Below are 23,313 nucleotides of genomic sequence, written 5' to 3'. Positions count from 1 at the left end.
TAATGTAGGTTTCAGTGATTTACATGACAAATAATTACTGTCGCCTTATTGTGGTGTCTTACATGACAAATAATAACTGTCGCCTTATTGTGGCGTTTTACAAAGCAACTAATAACAATCACCTACATGTTCATTAGGTTTGAACATAGTGATATAGCGGTGTTTGACCCATGTTTCCCTTCTACGTAAATGAAACCCCACTTCAGCCTCCAGTGACGAATTGTTCTTGAATATTCGCGTACGCCATAAAACAAAGCTATAACAGGGCGACAAATATTAGTGTCGCCCAATTGCAGCACAAGTTGTATAACAAATAATTGGGCGACCTCCAAAAAGTTGTTTCCCAAATCAATTATTTATTAAATCATTAATTTCATAAAAACATGTCTATAAAGCATTTTGTTGTTTTCATATACACAACTATCGCCCTATTAGAGCATTTTTGATGATGTCGCCCTATTGCAGCAGTTAGCGTTATTATTTTATTTTCTTATTTTTTCTTCTTTTGAATAAAGTTCTAAGACTCCGTTTATTCATCACCAGTGTATAGAACATGGAAATATCTTCAATGGAACATTAATACATATACTGTTAGATCAATACATTAAGTACAATGAGGATACAATAGGGTAATTTAAAGACAATGAACAAAAGTGATATTACAATCAAACAACAAGACAACAAAATATGATCAAAAGCAAATTTATGCAAGGAAACGTTAAACTTAAAACGAACGTAAAGGACAGTAACTGAAAAGATGAACACTTTTGATTTATATAAAAACGTCAATTTTGGAGTCTGGTCTTCATTGAGGACACACAGGAATTTGTCTCCCTTAGTAAACATGATCTGAGGGCTTCTTTGTCGATTTTGATAATATTATTCGTGAAAACTTCGTCCTCATTGAAGACTAGATTGCACCGGGTTCTCCAATTTATAACATTGTTCATTATGCTGAAAATTATCTTAGATACAAATGACAAATTCATACACTAAATTCAATACAATCGCTTAGACAAAATAAACAGCAGCCAGTTTGTTTTCTAAATGAAAATTATATGTACAAACAGGGTTAAACCATCTTGTAACAGTTTAAAAACAATGTTCGACCATTTTGGTGTCGGACTTACATAACTAACATTCTACTATAACTGTGATTTTCATGCGATTAAGTTTATCTCGGGTTGCCAAAATCATGTGATAAAGTCTGAAAAGAATGTCTTATTTGGCGTCCATAATATTGTTCATGTTTAGTTTGGTCCAAATAGTGGCCCAATCGAAACTATCAGTGCGGGGGGGGGGGGCTTGTGTCCGCCACTCATTGACGCTTAATGCGCCTCGACATTGTTGTTTTCCCGTAAATTTATGTAGTTATGAACCGACTTATTTTACATAGCACAATATACTAATTTATATACAAGGTGTTGCTGATTTCTAAAGAGCGATACCAAACCAAATCGTACACCAAATCGAAAAGCTAAAATGAAATTTTGCTTATAATATAAACTTAACAACAAAAACAGTTTGTGTGAACAATTTTTTTTTATGTTATCATTAACAGTGTAAAATTGAATTCCTAGTGATAATCTGACCCAATAAAGAAAGAATGCGAGTAAAATTAACTAACTGCAAGTCAATGTGACTCACAACTATATAAGTCCTAAGTGGTGACGCCATGACGTCACCTAGAAACAACACAAGTTTGTTGACGTTTACGTTCACGTGTTTGCTCGCAAAACGCGCAGTTAAAGCTCGCTTGTTCCATTGAGTAACGTACCGTTTAAAACTGACAAATGTCACGAACTAAAACGATCCTTATTTGGAAAAAGGGCAAATAACTTCCCTGCCAGTCGAAATCAAACATTTTCGTTGTCGGGACATTTTATAAAAACACATACAAAAGTATTCGACATCGGGCTAATTTAAACTCTTAACTATTTGTAACGCTGTACTCTAATTAATATACCATCAAGTTATTGTTGTTCTTTACAAAAAGTTGCTTTTAAAAACAATATTCCGTTTTAACCGGTCAGTTGTTGTTGACTAAAATAGTGTTTTACGTTGACGTTTATTTTAGAAAACAAAACATCAAGGGAAAACTTACGTTTGGTAATATTTCTGACAATCAATTTAATTAAAAAAAAAATATTTAGAAGATTACAGTAGCTTTCATAGTGTTAAACACATTTAAGAGACATTTAAATTTGAAGTATTTTTGGTGCGTACTTACTGGTAAGATTTATGGCCCGAAGTTTGATTTTTTGAAGTTTAACTCATATCTTGTGTATTTGTTAGCCATATTTTCTTGTGGCAATGGGCCGGATTATCGGCCATGACTCAAAACCACAACCATCTTTTGCCATGAAATTATCAACAGGTTAGTGTTTTGTATACATTTTCATTTATACACAATTAAATTCAATCCAACGGTTTCAAATACCACAGGTTTTCTTTATCTCAATGATCCAAACTGGTAGGCATATCTGGCTGTGCATGCAATTACGGACTCTAAACCAGCTACTGCAAAAGCGAGCGCCCTCTGTTGATCTGGACTAAATTGCATAAAGCTGCTTTTGGAATTTCTTAGCTGAGCACAAGAACATTCAAAATATTTCGACAACGTTTTAAGCTTCGGCAGCGCCTAGACCCACCCACCCTCTGGGTTAGAGTTTATATTTTTAGTTCAAATAACTTGTATTAATGCATTTGTATTTATTAAGGGTAAACAGAACTTTAGCGAATAAATACAGAAGCTTTTGAATTATGTAAATTTTCTTTTACATACAGAATAATACAAATTTGACGGCGGAAACAAGACAAATACCACATTCGGCCAACAGCACTTAACCATGAACAGTAACTTGAACTATCTGGTTAAACAATGTTAGAATCAACACCTCTCAAATTACTCCAATTAGTACATTGGAAATGCAGTTTACAAGTGTTTGATATTGTCAACGTGTGTTACAAATTGAAGCTAAAAATGTGCCGGTTAAGTATTTTAATTAGGTCTCACGGTGGCACCCGAGAGCTCTCGATGGTTTAGTTGGCACCTCTGAAATTAAAACTGTACGCAAACTCGTATTAATATTTTATAGAACGACATCGGCCGTTCTTATCTGAATAATGATCAGATAAAAAGGTTACCTTAATGTTCAGCCTTAAAATACTAAAAGGGTAATGGTGAGTTGAAAAGCAGTAACTCATGAAGCAAGGTAATTTTTCAAGGTTATTATTAACCATTTAAAGTAGCAAAAAAACTTACCATACCAGACTATACCGCGCCAAGCCAAATCACGATGTAACATGCGTATTTTAAGACTTGTTTCCTGGTAACTTGTTCGTGAGCCGCATTCTTAACTCTTCTTTACAAAAGCTTTAAATGACACAAGTTAATTAAAGTTTAATAATTGTATAGAGGATTAAAACAACAACTTATCTGCTAACAACACAATGATGGTATACATTCGGTTGAGGTTAAACAAAAAAGGATAGCTTCATTTACATTAATCGACAATCAAAAATATATCCGTAATATTACAGCTCCAAACTTCATTTAAAGGCAGTGGACACTATTTATTTGTAATTACTCAAACAAATTATTTGCATAAAATCTTACTTGGTACCGAGTAATGGTGAGAGGTTGGTAGTATAACACATTGTGAGAAACGGCTCCCTCTGAAGTGGAGTACTTTTCGAGAAAGAAGTAAATTTCCACGAATTTCACTTCGAGACCTCAGATTTAGAGTTTAAAGGTCTCGAAATCAAGCATCTAAAAGCACACAACTTCGTGTGACAAGGTGGTTTTTTTTCTTTCATAGTTATATTGCAACTTCAACAACCAATTGAGCTCATTTTTTACAGGTTTGTTATTCTATGCATAATGTTGAGATACGTCAAATAATAGTGTCCAGTGTCTTTCAACTTTAAAAGTTGCAAATTTACATTGTCATCAATATTATTGTACATTTTACGACCATGACGTCATCGACACTCACACTCGATGCAATATCTTTACCGAGTGCAGAGCAGCCACGATGAGGTCACCGGTCGGAGTAAACGTCATGCCTAGAGGACCGTGCAAGCCACGAGCTACACAGCCGATGTGCTCACCTGATGCATCGTAATGATGTATCTCAAAAAAGCCATCACCATCACCATCGCCATCGCCATCGCCATCGCCATCACCATCACCATCACCATCACCATCACCATCACCATCACCATCACCATCACCATCACCATCACCATCACCATCACCACCACCACCACCACCACCATCACCATCACCATCACCATCACCATCACCACCACCACCACCACCACCACCACCACCACCACCACCACCATCACCATCACCATCACCATCACCATCACCATTACCATCACCATCACCATCACCATCACCATCACCATCACCATCACCATCACCATCACCATCACCATCACCATCACCATCACCGCATAAGTAACACGCATATATATCCCCAGCATCATCACAACACACACCAGTAGGCTTTACAGGTTTGCCGTCAATGAAGGTGCTGATATTGAACACCTCGTTTCCCATGAAATCCAGACAAACTAGTTTCATCTCATCGTGGCTTGTAAAGATCAGTCGCTCCTTGCTGTTAACAGATATAAAGCTGGCGCCAATATCATCATGATGTATTGTGGAAATGGTGGATCCATCCTTGTTATGAAGAGATATTACCTTTCTCCCAAAGTCATACACTGCAATACGATCTTTCTTGTCAACAGCAATACCAAAAAGCATACTCTCTGACTGCCCCTCGACTTGATTCTGTGAGGGTCTGAACTTGCGAATGTATCGTAGTTCTCTATCATAAACCTTTACATCCTCTCCGTCTGTAACCAGAAGCAGGTCATCAGAGGTCACCGCAACACAGCCAGGGTCTTCTAGTTGTCCATCTTCTGTTCTACTTTGCACACCTTGAGATTTGTAACTACCATTCGATGTAAATGTGGTTAATATTTGCCGTTTCAAATCAGTAACGACGATGTCATCGTTGCTTAAACAAGCAACGTCCCATGCAAACTTGAACTCCCCCTCACCTTCCCCTTCTTTACCAAACTCTGTCTTCACCTCCCACTTCTCTTCCAGTAGTATTTCACCGATATCCGCATCAGTGACGGCATCATGATCTTTGAACCCGATGAATGACTTGCTATGCTGCACTGTTTGAAACTTGAGCTCATTGTTGAATGTCAAGTTGTGCATAACCTTTGGCTTGAGGTCCAGTAGCTCAAAGTCATCAGCATGTTGCATCAAGTCGTTGACTGAAGCAACGATCTGCTCTGCACGACTAATCTTATCGCTATTGCTGATCTGTATGCTGCCAAATTCTCCACCTCTTTCTTGACCGATTTGAGTTATTCTGTCTTGAAGGAGGCGAGATGCTTTTCTGATTTTGGCAACTTCCTCTTCCTCCTTAGCCACAATATCTCGAAGAGCCCGGTCGACCATGATCTGTAATCTATGCTGTGAGTGTTTGATAGAGTCGTCCACTTCTTGGAACTGCTTGCGACATTCATCAAACTTCATCAACGCCTCTTCAACAGCTTGACGATAAGATCGAATGGAGTCTTTGATTTCAGTGAGTTTGTGGTTTTGCGTTCTGTTTTCTAATGCCACACATTTCAGACAAACAAGCAAGTCACACGTGTCGCAATAAAAGCACAGTTCCTGGTCAGTGTGTTTCCGGCATTTTGGAGAGCAAGTTTTTTTCTGGTTTCTGGATCCCTCATTTGACGACCCGGCTGCATTAACGACTCGATGATGCCTGTTCAATTTTATTTTGGCGTGGTATTCCAAACAAGTCTTGCAAAAATTAGCTTCACAGTCAACACACCGTGAGACGGCATCAAGACCTTCGTCGCATCCTTCGCAAATCGACACAAGAGGGTTAGGCCTAATGTCCCCTCCGGGACCATCCGGATTGATGACGTCATCAATAAGCGAGCTCAAGAGAAAGCAGTTGAGAAGAGCCGATGGTCCCTTATCTGGGATAGACGTTTCCTCTCTACACACCGGGCAAGTGATACAATCCGTCTTTGGATCTTGTTTGTTTACAAGTTCCTGAAGACATTTTAAGCAGAAGCTGTGCTGGCAGTCCAGGATTTTCGGATCGATGAACCGAGTCAAGCAGATTGGGCATTCGATGTGTACATGTCTAATCTTGCAAGTGGTCTCAGTGTGAAGTGCAGCTTCGGCCATCTTGGTGAGACTGAAAGTAAAACGAATGTAATTTTCAATAGTTCATACAATCAGCGATTTTAGCGGTTGTTCTAGCCCAACTGCCAAAATCTCAGAATTTGTGGACTACTTCCTTCTCCCAAAAGTGACAGCGCAACCAACCTACGTCCGCGACACAGCGGACATATTGCGCGAACTAGACGGAATAACTTTCTTCCCGCCACAAGTTTTGATAACAAGCGTTGATGTTGTTTCCATGTATACAAACGTTCGCCAAACAGAGGCAATCGATAGCGTATGTAATGCCCTAAACCGAAACCAAACCCCGTACTTAATCAAAAAACCACCCTTCAACTATATCCGTAGACTCTTGGAACTGATCATAGGAAGAAACTGCTTTCAATTCGGTAACAATTACTACCTACACAAAATCGGGTGTGCCATGGGCTCAACTGTCAGCCCATAAATTTGTGATATCACACTACACGATCTGGAAAAACAAATCCTTGAAAAAGCTGACCACATCCTCACTTGGTGGCGCTATAGAGATGACATACTTGTCCTCTACGATAGCACTCTTGAAAACTTCAAGAGCCTTATTCATACTATGAATCAAATACACCCAACCCTCAAATTTACATTCGAGGCATCCGATACTTCCATCAACTATCTTGACTCAACAATCTTCAAAGGTACGAGATTCAATGAAACTGGTATTTTAGACACAAAGGTCTATACCAAACCCACTGAAACCTACCAATACCTACACAAAACATCATCACACCCCCACATGTGTTCAAAGCATTCGTATACGGAGAAACACTTCGTTATGCTCGAAACACAAACAACAAAGATGATTTCTTACTCAAAGTCAACAATTTTTCCAAAAAATTAACCACAAGAGGTTACAAAGCTTCGGAAATCGCCACAATCACTGGGAAAGTATCACACAATGAACGGTCAAACCTGATTCATCAACAACCAAATCAACAAAAACACAACCCACACATCACCCATGGTGATCTAAACCAAGCAATAAAAAAATACTGGTCTATGATACAACGCAACGAAATACTCTCGGGAATCTTTTCGGATCCCCCCTTCATTGCATACAGAAAAGACCAAAACATACGAGAAAAATTGATCAGAGCCAAATTAAACCAGAGTCCAACCGACTCAACTTCCCAACAGCTCAATCATACGTCACATAATTCAGGATTTATTGACGATCCCGATGACACGCTTGACATCCTAGTTTCTCTACTAGAGGAACAATTCACCAATGATCAGGAAATCACTCCCACAAATTCACAACCTTCACCCTGAACCTAACGGCAAACACAACCCATAACCTTTCTTTCTCTCTTGAGATTGGAGACCTATAGATTCAATCTGAATCACCCACACCGCAAATGAAGAGTGCACGAAATTGAGGCACGAACATATGTTATTGCTATAATTATAAAGGGGATCTGAAAAAAAAAATATCCCCGCGGTCTCACCCCAACCCGCACAAACCAATGACGCAACCGTCAGAACGGCTTCCTCGGTTACCCCAAATATATCCACCCACCACACAATCTACGGTCAACCCAACTGATGGAGATATTCTTACACTGACATGGGCCCCGCCCATACACCTTGCAAAAATTGTTGTTTGGCAAACCTATGGTATCAAGTCAACAGTCTCAAAATGTCACTGAATTGGACAGCGCCATCATTTATTGACCATCTGTCCAACAAACTTCATGGTGAATGCACAGTGTGCTTCAAATTGGACTGACTTGCTTGGATCACAAATGTTAATCAGCCACCTGACCACGTTGTACCTTCGTGTCAAAACTATAACAATGCAAAGCTCTGAACGAGTTAAATTACTCAGCACTCAGTAAAAAACAATGGACTTTTCCCATTCACATGACAAGAATTGCTGTCCTTTGTATGCCATAATAAATACACTGGTTTTATACTACCAACCTCTCCTCATTACTCGTTACCAAGTAAGGTTTTATGCTAATAATTATTTTGAGCAATTACCAATAGTGTTCATTGCCTTTAAAAACATAAATGTAAAGCATTGGTAGGGCTTGTTTAAGTGTGCCAATCGTTGGTTTGTAATTTAATATATTTTTTAGTATGTCATTTAGCACAATCAATAATTAGGCAGCGCAGGGACGTCGTATGCGAATCATAGATATAGAATAGAATAACTAGATCGGCCGCGCGTACATACGCGGGTTCTGGCATGGGGGCTGCCATTGCCTATCTCCCGTGTACATTTTCTGTGCGTTGCCGTCAGCACGTGACTTTTTGCCGTCAGCACGTGACATTTAGCGCGTCAAAGGCCTATCTCTCGTGTTCATTTTTGCGCGTCGCCTTTCGAACGTAAAATTTTTACCGCGTCCATGGCGAACAATTTTATTTTCTACACAGGTAATGGCGCGTATGTACGCGCAGCCGATCTAGTTATTTAATTCCATATCTATGATGCGAATGGGCAACGCGCACGTAAAGCGCACACGCCGCCATGTAAAAAAATCGCGGCAATGTGTGTTCTCTTAAAATTAAAATCGTTACATAGTCACGCACCATCTCAAACATGTCTGCGCCCAAGGTAGCTTCAAAACGCAGAGCAAATTAACGCTCTAGTCAACATATATAGCTATATGGAGGAAACTTATGTGAGATTGTTTTAACAAATGTAGTGGTTGTCCACGCATAAAGAGCATTATTCAGTTGGGTTACACAATCTAAGAAACCTTACTGTCAGGAACGATACTGATTATCAAAAGATAAAAAGCTTTATTTTTGTTTCCAGAACCATGGTACTTCGACTTCAAGAAAAGTATTAATAATGCATTTCACTATCCTAAGTGCTGTACTTGTTACCAAATAAAACTGCAAAGTAAATAACTTTCACAGGCTTTACTAAACGTTTACAGACCCTATTACGTTATAATACCAACTAAACCAACATGCAACTACACGATTTTACGTCCACACTCTAAACAGACCCAAATCAGTGTGGCTTGTTTTCCGGTGTGGCGGTTTCAACTTTCCGCTGTGTTCAGTTTTCCGAATGACCAAATACGGTAGCATTACGTCATGCGATGCCTGCGCACAGCAAGCGAAAGTAGTAAATTTTTAGTGCCGTATTGAGTTATCCGTTACCCTCCGGTAGTGGCAAACGCGTGGATCGTATGAGTTGTTTTTTTATGCAAGCAGAGTGTGACCTGCCTTAAGTTGTTCCTATGAATACATGTAAAGATAGGACAAGAGATTAAGTGACTACACAGAAAATAATCGTAATATAAACAATGTGGGGTCACTGCTGAGAGAACTACATTACTCGCCAGGGTACTCGCGGCGGTATCTGAGAGGTCACCCGGAAAACCGAACACGCCGGAAAGCTAAAACCGTTCGAACGACGTGCAGCTATGACCGACTACGTCACCCGGAAAACTGAACACGGCGGAAGACTGAAACCGCCACACCGGGTCAAACTGACAAGCTTTTATGAAACTTTATGCCTGAGTTTGATTTCGGGATATTGACTCAAAGAATCGTCCCACTGGCCCTGTCGGCTTTGGCGCATACCAACCCGGTAACTGCTATACACTGCAAGAATTGGGGTGTTAAACAGGTTGACACCGTAGGTGTTCTCATAATATAGACATCGAAGAGGGAACCAAAATGTACACCATATAGGGTGTTAAAATAACATTAAATTCTACCCAAACAACTACATTTGGTGTTAGTTTATCACCATGTGATGTTAGTCTTGTTTCTCTCTTTGGTGTGTATAAGTGACAACAACCCAGACGTAAATTTTAACACCCGAGTTTTTGCAGTGTGTAAGAATCTTTAACCTGTGACCTTTGGTTTCCTACAACCATGTAATCCTCAACAACATTAAAGAGTTGTGTTTCAATAGCCAAAAATGAAATAATAAGATATCTCTTTAATAGTCTTTAGCGCACGTATCTACCTAACAAGGTACTCAAGGCGCTGAGTTATACAAACTTTCAGAAAGTTAGGTTATTGAGGTGATGAATTCAGAGACCCAATTATGTAGCACCTTATAAGGGTTTACAAGGTGCTACGGCGCATACAACAGCCACACCCAAAATAGCCTGCGTATAACTAGTCATAATGCGTTTTGTCAAAAGAGCGTGTGCAGTTCATTGCGATATTGATCATACCATTAGACCAAGGGAAAGTAAACTCTTACCTGTTGTTAAGTGTGTCTACCAATGCTAATTTTGCACAGTTGAATCTCTGCTGAACTTTACAAAAGTGGATAACTGGCGGCAACAACGACGAATTCTGTACGAGAAACAACATTGATAATGTTCAAAACAGTGCACTTCTTTACCAAACCGTACTTCCAAATAATCAACTTTATAAACGTGTATGGGAACAAAAATGACAGATGAATTTCAACATTTCCAAGTGCTACGCCATGCAAATCACCCACAATTAAAACAAAATCGACGCATCATACAATTTGAGAGACTCAACACTAGACAAAATCATCAACCACACATATCTAGGGGTAGAATTAAACAACAAATTAAGCTGGGCCAATCACATCCAGAAAGCTACCTTAAAAGCAAATCGTATTCTCGGTCTATTGCGCAGAAATCTCTACAGCTGTTCGCCCAAGGTCAAAGAAAGAGCCTACAAGACACTGGTAAGACCACGCCTAGAGTACTGCTCATCAATATGGGATCCTCACCAAAACACCTACAAAAATCAGTTGGAATAACAATAACAATAGAAAAGATAGCGTCAGCAACCTGATATCACAACTCGACTGGGAACAACTTGAACACCGGCGGGCCATCCAACGCTTGTCACTCCTTTAAAACTCCGTTCACAAGCTTATTGCCATAGACACTGATTCATACCAGACCAAATCGCACACGGGAAGGGTTGGAACTAGACAACAGGCTGCAACTGCCTTCATCAAGCCTTCTGCAAACAAAGACTGTTACAAATTCTCCTACCTCCCAAGATCCTTTGCAGAATGGAACAAACTACCGCAGGATATTCGCGACGCACCAACTATTAGTATTTTTAAGAGTAAACTTCAAGCTATGGATATGGGTAACATATGAAGCCTTATTGGTGCCACTTGACAAGTGCATGTATGTTTCACTGAATGAGATGTATTTCACAGCACAGCCACTTATATCTTGCAGCCGCCACTTAGTATCTTGCGGCCGCTACTTATTATCTTGCGGTCGCCACTTATTATCTTGCGGCCGCCACTTATTATCTCGCGGCCGCCACTTATTATCTCGCGGCCGCCACTTAGTATCTTGCGGCTGCCACTTATTATCTCGCGGCCGCCACTTAGTATCTTGCGGCCGCCACTTATTATCTTGCGGTCGCCACTTATTATCTTGCGGCCGCCACTTATTATCTCGCGGCCGCCACTTATTATCTCGCGGCCACCACTTAGTATCTTGCGGCCGCCACTTATTATCTCACGGCCGCCACTTATTATCTTGCGGCCGCCACTTAGTAAGTTGCGGCCACTACTTATTATCTTGCGGCCGCCACTTATTATCTTGCGGCCGCCACCACTAAGTATCTTGCGGCCGCCACTTAAACATTTCGAATGCAGCCATCTGTATCCTTGGTGATTTCCTTGGTCTGTTTTAGTTTTAACAATAAACATGGCAACATCTAACAAGTCAGATTTGTGTTTTCTTCTGAAAAGTCCAAGCTTTCTCAATTCACGCTTTAGGGTCCGCATACTGATTATGATTCTATGATTGGCTGCTAAAGAGCACAGTTTTTCCCTGTAATTTAATCCAAGCTGGAAATAAACTTGTTTTAATAAATCCCGTTCCATGTTGTCCAACATTGCAAAATACCGACAACTTTTGCATGACTTTACGTCTTTATGAATGACAACCTGTCCCAATACCTGTTTTCAATTACACAACTTGAAGTTGTGGCAGCAAGATACTAAGTGGCGGCCACAAGATACTAAGCGGCGGCCGCAAGATACTAAGTGGCGGCCGCAAGATAATAAGTAGCGGCCGCAAGATACTAAGTGGCAGCCGCAAGATAATAAGTGGCAAGATACTAAGTGGCGGCCACAAGATACTAAGTGGCGGCCGCAAGATAATAAGTAGCGGCCGCAAGATACTAAGTGGCGACCGCAAGATAACAAGTGGCAACCGCAAGATACTAAGTGGAGGCCACGAGATAATAAGTGGTTGCCGCAAGATACTAAGTGGCGGCTGCGAGATAATAAGTTGCGGCCGCAAGATAATAAGTGGCGGCCACAAGATAATGAGTGGTGGCTGCGAGATACTAAGTGGCGGCCGCAAGATACTAAGTGGCGGCCGCAAGATAATAAGTGGCGGCCGCGAGATAATAAGTGCCGGCCGCAAGATATGTGGCGGTGCTGTGAAATACATCTCATTCAGTGAAACAATATATGCACTTGTCAAGTGGCACCAATAGGGCTTCATAGTAACATCATCAGGGGGGCCCACTTCATGTAAATCATTGCTGCTCAGTCACCTGCACGTGTACATCCCGATATGTGGAGATTGTGCAGTTAACCACCAGAACCAGAATAAAGTTGTGGAAGTTTCATACAGCTAGAAAACCCAACCGTGTTAATATTGTCCAATATTTCATCGGGTCATTATACCGTATCAAGTGGTCATTATACCGTATACTAAGGTGGCTTGTTGCAACCAAGTCATTAGTTACGTTTGAATTTGTTCAGACCCTACAGTACGATGCCCACCCTTTCAAATTAACACGAATGTCATTGATAACTGCATGCAGTAGACCGTCGGCAAACGTGTACATTGTATACCTAATTTTGTCATGTTGATTTCATACGTTTGCTAAAGTTAACAACATTTCCAGAGGTTGCATTGCTTGTTTTGTTTTGTTTAATGGTCATTGGTATGTTAAATCGCACTTGTCAAAGAGTTTCACCTGTTTCTGAAAGAAACAAACTGAACGAGTAATTAACTAAAATTAGTTTTGTCCTTCTACTAGGTTAGATTGACAATTTATTGTGGAAAGTTTAAATTTTTTGTTTAAAGCCATTGGACACTTTTGGTAAACAGTGATGTCCAAGGCCCACACTTCGTGTATCACAACTTCTTATATAAAGTAACAAACCTATTGAAATTTAGGCTCAAATGGTCATCGGAGTCGGGAGAAAATAACGGGAAAACCAACCCTTGTTTATGCACGTTGTGCAGTGTCATGACATGTGTTTAAAATAAATCCGTAATTCTCGTTATCGAAAATTTATATTGTTTTAATGTTTTCTCAAAGCATTTCATGGAATAAATTATGTTCCGAAAGTGTCAAATGGCTTTAACGGGCAATGTCATTAAACCAATTTTAGTTTGGAGGCGTTTACAAAATAAATATGTTAAACATCTTGAAACCAATAAATGCCAAACTTCTAAACACAAAGCATTGACCAATTAATCGAAACACAAATTGCCGGCACGGTTACACCCCCATGTCTCGACATATTGATGTTTACACATCCCCTGTCTCGACACTCCTGGTGTATCTTCATAATAACCTAAAAACACTACTTCTAATGTGTAAATGAATGAACATAGGTGTGTCGGAACGACATAGGCATATGTTTTCGTATTTCAAAGCCGTCGCTATATATAGGCCTATGAACTTGTTGAAATTTGAAGTATTGGTTGAAGTTTCAACTTCATTTAACAAGTGGTGCACGCTGTATGGCGAAATATTTGTTTCTATGAAATCTGGCCGGTGTGTTTATGGAACTCAGTCTTGTAATAATTGATGCAATCATCAACAAAACATTTAGTATTCGCTGGCTTTATGGCATACTACTGGGGTAGTTACATCTAGTTGTTGTATTTGAATGACTGTGTTGTTCCAAAAGAAAGAGGAACACATAAACAAACAAAGGAAAACAGCACAGCTCATAAAAATAAATAAATAATAAACTTGAATGTATGCACGTGGTAGATATGGAACACCCTTCCACTGTTCTTCCAATACCCTTGTCACTTTGCCAAAACTGTATAGACCTACCTGATCATTATATTCCCTAATGATCGTATGTTTACCCTCATTGTTTTTTTCTGTATCAGTGTGAACCATATCGCGAGACTAATGACAATCCAAGTACGACCCAGTTTGTTTGCTTTGTCAGACGTGGCATAAAGTCCGGCTATTAGGACAATGGCTCGTTACGTATCAGGTAAACAAACAATTTTGGTAAACCTAAATGGAAATTGCTCAAAATGCTATGGATCATTAACTATGAACTATAAATAGGCTAATCGGTTATCTTTTAAATTATGACGTGGCCGTATTTTCCCTTGCAACCAGCGACACTTGACAACCGCCATTTTGCAACCTACAACATTTTGGTTGTAAGACTTAGCGGACTGTGTCTTGTCAGACGCAAACAAAATCACAAATCAAAATACATTGCTAAAAACCCTCATAGTTATACTGTTGTGACCCTTTCATTATTTGTATATGTGTAAAGTGATATAGAGGCTAAGGCAGTTTATGTTTCTTGTACAATTATATTTAATTCCTGTACACTATAAAAAAAATAAATAAATACAGATACAACTTAACCGGTATTCATTATTGAAAATATTACAAAATAACGAATACTTATTAATACCATGTACATTTCCACTGATAAATTAAAGAACTTGTCTTCTGTTAACTTAGTGACCGAAACATGTCTTTAGAACAATTAGTTATCGGAATATGTTCTTAGTTCGGGGCACACGATTTTTTCACGATAAAAATATTCGTCAATAATCTGGAAGCGATTAGAATAGCATCAACAGTGATTGATTTCTTAGTTTATTTTACAATACATAACTTAAATGATGACTTAAACAGAAGACAACATGTGCAAATCAAGAAAACTATTTGACATTTAGTTCGAACCGTATATAATCAATTCAAAACAACCGAATGCAACGGTGCCGGTAAAATTGTAATTAGCCCAAGCAAATCCTTTGGGGGTGGGGGGGGGGGGAGGGGCTAACATTCTTACTCGCAGCTACAGCTGAATTGCGACGGACGCGGCTGCAACGTGTTTGGGAAGCAGGCATGCAAGGGCGCCTTTGGCTGCCAGCCACATCAACCCATTATGACCACGGAACACAGCCAAGATGGAAATTGTTAAATTTTTCATTATTCACTCCAAAAAGACACCGCTGTAAACCCACCCGTATACACTGTGCTTACTGTGTGTATTCACACCGCACGACCCAACCATATACACCGTCACATCGCTCAACGCACACCGTACGACTACTGTGCACAAGTCATTCGCACTCGTACCACTAACCCGCATGCGGAGGCCGTGCATGCGGATAGTGTACGAGGCATCGTGCGATGTGGTTACACACATTTTACGCACAGTGTATACGGTTTTATACAGCGGCGGTCTTTTTTAGGAGTGAATATTTCGACTGCCTTGAGCAAGGCTAGATTTTTCCCGAGGGAGGAAAACCGATGGTCTGGAAAACCCTCGTGACACAACAGATAACCAACGCACAACTCAACTCACTTATGGCCCAGGCCAGGAATCGAACCGGGGTCACCTTGGTGAGAGGCGAGCGCTTCACGCACAAGCCAACCATGCCACCCTAACAAATGGTTTGATGAAACTTTGTTTCTGAGTTCAATTTGGGGATGTTAAAATTTGTCCGATAAATCTCGGTGGCTATGGCACATACTGACCAGAGACTTCTTCAGGGGCAATAAATAAATCAGTGACATTTGGGTTTCCTATGCACACTTTTACAACAACGTGTTTTGGTTTCCCAAATAGCCTGAATACAGCTTCCAGAACGCATTTCGTTACATGAGCGTGTACTTATCCTTACAATAAACTGGTAGAATCATGATATTTTTTTCCACAACAATATTAACAATAACAATAACCAGTTTTTATACACCCTGAGGGCGTCTCAAAGCGCTTCCAACATTATTACCCCTGGTCACTGTGCCTTAATTAATTCCTTAAAGGGACACACCAACTCACCGTTTACTCATTTTAGGGGTGTATAATCATAAATAATGTTTTATAGATGGTTGCTGTAAAAAAAGAAAAAAGAAAAAAACGGTAAAAGGCCAGCGTATATGTGTTTCCAGCCGTTGCAACTGTCAAATCTTCGTGACATTGTTGCACAATGTTGCAAGTAGACTGGTGTTTTGTTTACAGCGACGTTTTACTATGACACAACACAAGGATACAGTATATCCGTGTATTATAAACAACCAGCATAAATATACGCGGCAGGCAAATCATTCGACGATGGAGGTAGACATTCGTGTTTCGACGTACATTTAAAGATCGTCACGAAAAACACAAATAAATTAGCCCAGAATACGAAGGGACAGTGACAAGTCAAAAAAGCTTTCCTGGCCCCTATAAACTATGCCTCCTACCGCATAGCCATGATGCAGTTTGAAATGCGATCGAGGCTTTTACGTGCCACGACGTGCCAGGACCCAGTTTCATAATGCCTGGCATAGTGGCACAAACATTTTGCTTGGCACAAACATATGTTTGTTTGTCTCCGGGGAAGGGAATCTTGAGGGATTCAAAAGCGTCCTTGTTGGAATTTATTTTGAAACGTAAGCGTATATAGATGCAAATCTTGAAACTTAAGCCAAGCTTGACTCAGGATTGAAAGCGTACACTTTGATTATAGCGTTACTGGAACGTAACCATATCTTTTTGAACGTTACCAAATTTTTTGGAACGTTAGCATGTCTTGGAACGTAAGCATAGCTGGGTATTTTGGAACGCAAACGTAGCTGCGTATGGAACGTAAGCTTGACTTGACTCAGGATTGAAAGCGTAACTTTTGTTATTACAGCGTAACCTGAAGGAACATAAGCCAAACTTGGAATGTAAGCGTAGCTGAGTAGCTGTGTAGCTTAGAACGTAAACGTACCTGCGTATGGAACGTAAGTGTAACTTGACTCAGGATTGTAAGCGTACCTTTTGTAATTATAGCGTTAATTGAATGAACGTGAGCAAAAATAGAAAGTAAGCGTAGCTTGGAACCTAAGCATATATTGGAAGGTAAGTGCAGCTGGGTATATTGGAGCGTAAACGTAGCTGCGTATGGAACGTAAGCTTCGCTTGACTCGGGCCTGAAAACGTACATTTTGATGTCATAGCGCAATTTGACGGAATGTAAGCAAAACTTAGAATGTAAGTGTAGCTTGGAACGTAAGTATATCTTGGAACGTAAGCATATCTTGGAAGGTAAGCGTAGCTGGGTATCTTGGAACGGAAACGTAGCTGTGCGTACGGAAAGTGTAGCTTGACTCGGGTTTGAAAACGTATGTGTTGATATTATAGCGAAACTTGAAGGAAAGTAAGCGTACCCAGTAAACAGACACCAAAAAGTAACCAGTTTTGTCGGTGAATTTTACGTGAAAATTAGGTATGAATAATTTCGAACCAAATCGTCACCTTGCAAACACGTGATTTTTGTAAGGATTTCTGGGCACCTAATTTTTACGTTATATTTCCCCTTCGACATTACCGCTTAACCACGTGAATAGTCGAAGTTAGTTACAAACGTTTGATTGACAAGTGATTTTAAGGTAAAAATTTCCTATTTTTCACCTAAACAACTAACGTGAATTCAAACTGTAAATTACTGGTGCCGACAAAGCGTGAATATTTGGTCGTCAGAGCATCGGCGAATTCCGTTGAAGATTAACTAAATAAAAAGTGGTAAATATAACGTGTTTTTCACCAAAAACATACGTAGTCATCTTACCAGTTTAAATAACGAGATAATTCGGTTTTTCAAATGACTGACTATTACGTTTTCATACACACCAATTATTTTGGTTAAAGACTAACCACAAAACACTGGTCAAAATTACGTGTTTTTCACCAAATACAAACGTAGTCATCTTACCAGTAAAAATTACGAGATGATTTGGTTCCTCAAATAACTGACTATTACGTTGTACAAACACTAGTTACTTTGAGTGAAGACTAACCACAACAACACTGGTCAATATCACGTGTTTGTGACCAAATACAAACGTAGTCATCTCACCAGTTAAAATAACGAGATGATTAAGTTTTTCAAATGACTGAAAATAACGTTGTCAAAACACAATTTATTTTGGTTGAAGACTAACCACAAAACACTGGTCAAAATTACGTGTTTTCCACCAAATACAAACGAAGTCATCTTACCGGTTTAAATAACGAGATAATTTAGTTTTTTCAAATGACTAAAAATAACGTTGTCAGAACACTATTCATTTTGGTTGAAGACTAACCACAAAACACTGGTAAAAATTACGTGTTTTCCACCAAATACAAACGTAGTCATCTTACCGGTTTAAATAACGAGATAATTTAGTTTTTTCAAATGACTAAAAATAACGTTGTCAGAACACTATTTATTTTGGTTGAAGACTAACCACAAAACACTGGTCAAAATTACGTGTTTTTCACCAAATACAAACGTAGTCATCTTACCAGTAAAAATTACGAGATGATTTGGTTCCTCAAATAACTGACTATTACGTTGTACAAACACTAGTTACTTTGAGTGAAGACTAACCACAACAACACTGGTCAATATCACGTGTTTGTGACCAAATACAAACGTAGTCATCTCACCAGTTAAAATAACGAGATGATTAAGTTTTTCAAATGACTGAAAATAACGTTGTCAAAACACAATTTATTTTGGTTGAAGACTAACCACAAAACACTGGTCAAAATTACGTGTTTTCCACCAAATACAAACGTAGTCATCTTACCGGTTTAAATAACGAGATAATTTAGTTTTTTCAAATGACTAAAAATAACGTTGTCAGAACACTATTTATTTTGGTTGAAGACTAACCACAAAACACTGGTAAAAATTACGTGTTTTCCACCAAATACAAACGTAGTCATCTTACCGGTTTAAATAACGAGATAATTTAGTTTTTTCAAATGACTAAAAATAACGTTGTCAGAACACTATTTATTTTGGTTGAAGACTAACCACAAAACACTGGTCAAAATCACGTGTTTTTCACCAAATACAAACGTAGTCATCTCACCAGTTAAAATAACGAGATAATTAAGTTCCTAAAATAACTGAAAATTACGTTGTCAAAACACCAATTATTTTGGATTAAGACTAACCACAAAACACTGGTCAATATTACGTGTTTTCCACCAAATACATACGTAGTCATCTTACCGGTTTAAATAACGAGATAAGTTAGTTTTTCAAATGACTGAAAATAACGTTGTCAAAACACAATTTATTTTGGTTGAAGACTAACCACAAAACACTGGTCAAAATTACGCGTTTTCCACCAAATACAAACGTAATCATTATACCACTTAAAATGACGAGATGATTTGGTTCTTAAAATAACTGACAATTACGTTGCCAAAACATCAATTATTTTGGTTAAAGACTAACCACAAAACACTGGTCAAAATCACGTGTTTTTCACCAAATACAAACGTAGTCGTCTTACTGGTTTAAATAACAAGATGATTTAAGTTTTTCAAATGACTGAAAATAACGTTGTCAATACACTATTCATTTTGGTTAAAGACTAACCACAAAACACTGGTCAAAATCACGTGTTTTTCACCAAATACAAACGTAGTCATCTCACCAGTTAAAATAACGAGATAATTAAGTTCCTAAAATAACTGACAATTACGTTGTCAAAACACCAATTATTTTGGATTAAGACTAACTACAAAACACTGGTCAATATTACGTGTTTTCCACCAAATACATACGTAGTCATCTTACCGGTTTAAATAACGAGATAAGTTAGTTTTTTCAAATGACTAAAAATAACGTTGTCAAAACACTATTTATTGTGGTTGAAGACTAACCTCAAAACACTGGTCAAAATTACGCGTTTTCCACCAAATACAAACGTAGTCATCTTACCACTTAAAATAACGAGATGATTTGGTTCCTAAAATAACTGACAATTACGTTGTCAATACACTATTTATTTTGGTTGAAGACTAACCACAAAACACTGGTCACAATTACGCGTTTTCCACCAAATACAAGCGTAGTCATCTTACCACTTAAAATAACGAGATGATTTGGTTCCTAAAATAATTGACAATTACGTTGTCAAAACATCAATTATTTTGGTTAAATACTAACCACAAAACACTGGTCAAAATCAGGTGTTTTTCACCAAATACAAACGTAGTCATCTCACCAGTTAAAATAACGAGATAATTTAGTTTTTTCAAATAACTGAAAATAACGTTGTCAATACACTAATAATTTTGGTTAAAGACTAACCACAAAACACTGGTCAAAATCACGTGTTTTTCACCAAATACAAACGTAGTCATCTCACCAGTTAAAATAACGAGATGATTTAGTTTTTTCAAATGACTGAAAATAACGTTGTCAATACACTATTCGTTTTGGTTGAAGACTAGCGACAAAACACTGGTCAATATTACGTGTTTTCCACCAAATACATACGTAGTCATCTTACCGGTTTAAATAACGAGACAATTAATTTAGTTTTTTCAAATGACTAAAAATAACGTTGTCAGAACACTATTTATTTTGGTTGAAGACTAACCACAAAACACTGGTCAAAATTACGCGTTTTCCACCAAATACAAACGTAGTCATCTTACCACTTACAATGATGAGATGATTTGGTTCTTAAAATAATTGACAATTACGTTGTCAATACACTATTTATTTTGGTTAAAGACTAACCACAAAACACTGGTCAAAATTACGCGTTTTCCACCAAATACAAACGTAGTCATCTTACCACTTAAAATAACGAGATGATTTGGTTCCTGAAATAACTGACAATTACGTTGTCAAACATCAGATATTTTGGTTAAAGACTAACCACAAAACACTGGTCAAAATCACGTGTTTTCCACCAAATACAAACGTAGTCATCTTACCACTTAAAATAACGAGATGATTTGGTTCCTAAAATAACTGACAATTACGTTGTCAAACATCAGATATTTTGGTTAAAGACTAACCACAAAACACTGGTCAAAATCACGTGTTTTTCACCAAAATAATACAAACGTAGTCATCTCACCAGTTAAAATAACGAGATGATTTAGTTTTTTCAAATAACTGAAAATAACGTTGTCAATACACTATTTTGGGGGGTTGAAGACTAGCGACAAAACACTGGACAATATTACGTGTTTTCCACCAAATACATACGTAGTCATCTTACCGGTTTAAAAAACGAGATAATTTAGTTCCTAAAATAACTGACAATTACGTTGTCAAAACATCAATTATTTTGGATTAAGACTAACCACAAAACACTGGTCAAAATTACGTGTTTTCCACCAAATACAAACGTAGTCGTCTTACTGGTTTAAATAACAAGATGATTTGATCCTCAAAAGAACTAAAAATGACGTTGTAAAAGCATCATTTATTTTGGTTGAAGACTACCCACAAAAACTATGGTCAAAATTACGTGTTTGTTTTACCAAACACGAACGTATAGTCATCTTACAGGTTTAAATAACGAGATGATTCGGTGTTTCAAACAACTGACTATTACGTTGTCAAAACATCACCTATTTTGGTTAAAGAATTACCACAAAAACACTGGTCAAACTTACGTATTTATGACTTAATACAAACGTAGTCATCTTACCGGTTTAAAGAAAGAGATAATTTTCTTTTTTTAAAGACTGACTTTTACGTTGTCAAAGCACCAATTATTTTGGATGAAGACTAACCACAAAAATTATGGTCAAAGTTACGTGTTTTTCACCAAATACACACGCAGTCAGCTTACCTGTTTGAATAATGAGATGATTTTTGGTTCTTCAAATAACTGACTATTACGTTGTCAGAACACTAATTATTTTTGTTGAAAGACTAACCACAAAAAACTGGTTAAACTGACGTGTTTTTGACTAAATACACACGTAGTCATAGTCATCCGACTGGTAAAAATAACCAGATGTTTTGTTTCGTAATGAGTTTTCTACTACGTCCAGCAACCGAAAGTTCATTGACTGAAACTGGGTTTTTTTCTTTACCATTATCTGAATATATAAGACTACGGAATCTTTGGTTATGTAAGGACATAGAACAGACGACTTTATTGAGCGTGTTATATGAGGTTGCTATAAGAAACAGACGGATACCGTTATTATCTTAAAAGTAAGCAACACGTTTGTAATTAAGTTAAACTGTGAATTACTGGGTGTGGCAATACGGGTGCTGACTCCGGCAGCGGACGTTTTTCAGTTAGTCCATTTGGGCAATTTTGCTTATAAAATTCATTGTAACACAAAATTTGAATGATTTTAATTAATATAAGGGCAGAACAAAAGTGAAACAAGGAATAATCGCCCCTGACTAGCGGCGACTGCAAAATACCCAAGTAAAGCCAATGGATATGACAGCCTATTAACCTACTATTAGAAAAACAAAACTTACGAACTTACTATAGCTTGGCGAGCTAATTACTGTTTAGGACAGAGGGCCTAAACTGTGTGAGAGATAGCCTAATCATTTATTTCTAAGCAGAGCTGGTTTCAGTTTCTCCACAGTTAACTTGTTTTCTGTATCCAGCCGTTCTATCAGAACTATTTAGTTATTTAGGTCCGAGGCTGTAAACAAAATAATAAGTAGTCACCTAACCACCTTGTGTTTTACAAATAATAGGCCTACCAATGGAAGATTTTAACCCGCACTTTTAATCTGACGCGTGAAACAACGCCAACGGTAATAGAAAACGGCAAAGGGGCAACCTCCACATACAGACCAGCTATGGACAAAACTGTTATGCATAGGATGGGTTTGCCAGAATTGATTTGGTTTATAGGCAATGTCCCATCTTCCCCAGTGTACCCGCTATTTGGAAATAATTTTCGTTTTCGGGGCATTTGCGCAATTTTTGTAACTATTTTATTTGGTATTGGTTTTTCAGCTGTTTTTTTTTTTTTTTTTTCAATTCGCCCTCATGCACACATGATTATGACTTCGGCTTTTTTTTTATTCATTATTTGTTCGTCATAATATGACCTAATTGTATTA

At 38.3% G+C, this 23,313-nt stretch overlaps 1 protein-coding gene and 1 long non-coding RNA gene across 2 annotated transcripts in view; one reads left to right on the top strand and one right to left on the bottom strand.

Moving 5' to 3' along the window:
* Positions 1 to 23,313, top strand: part of LOC139942967 (uncharacterized) — a 521,441-nt gene that overhangs the window by 9,315 nt on the left and 488,813 nt on the right. The gene's annotated exons all lie outside the window — the stretch shown is intronic.
* Positions 3,995 to 23,313, bottom strand: part of LOC139943390 (uncharacterized) — a 58,678-nt gene continuing 39,359 nt past the window's right edge. The window contains exons 2-3 of the mRNA XM_071940202.1: positions 10,449 to 10,543; positions 3,995 to 6,248 (exon numbers count right to left, since the gene is read on the bottom strand). Coding sequence (XP_071796303.1) covers positions 3,995 to 6,238 — 2,244 coding nt within the window. The 5' untranslated portion in view covers positions 6,239 to 6,248; positions 10,449 to 10,543. The remainder of the gene's footprint in view (positions 6,249 to 10,448; positions 10,544 to 23,313) is intronic.

This window comes from Asterias amurensis, chromosome 10 (genome assembly GCF_032118995.1).
Source record: "Asterias amurensis chromosome 10, ASM3211899v1".
Lineage (NCBI taxonomy): Eukaryota > Metazoa > Echinodermata > Asteroidea > Forcipulatida > Asteriidae > Asterias > Asterias amurensis.
The sequence above is the reverse complement of the archived record's forward strand: the minus strand, read 5'-3'. Positions and strand labels throughout refer to the sequence as shown.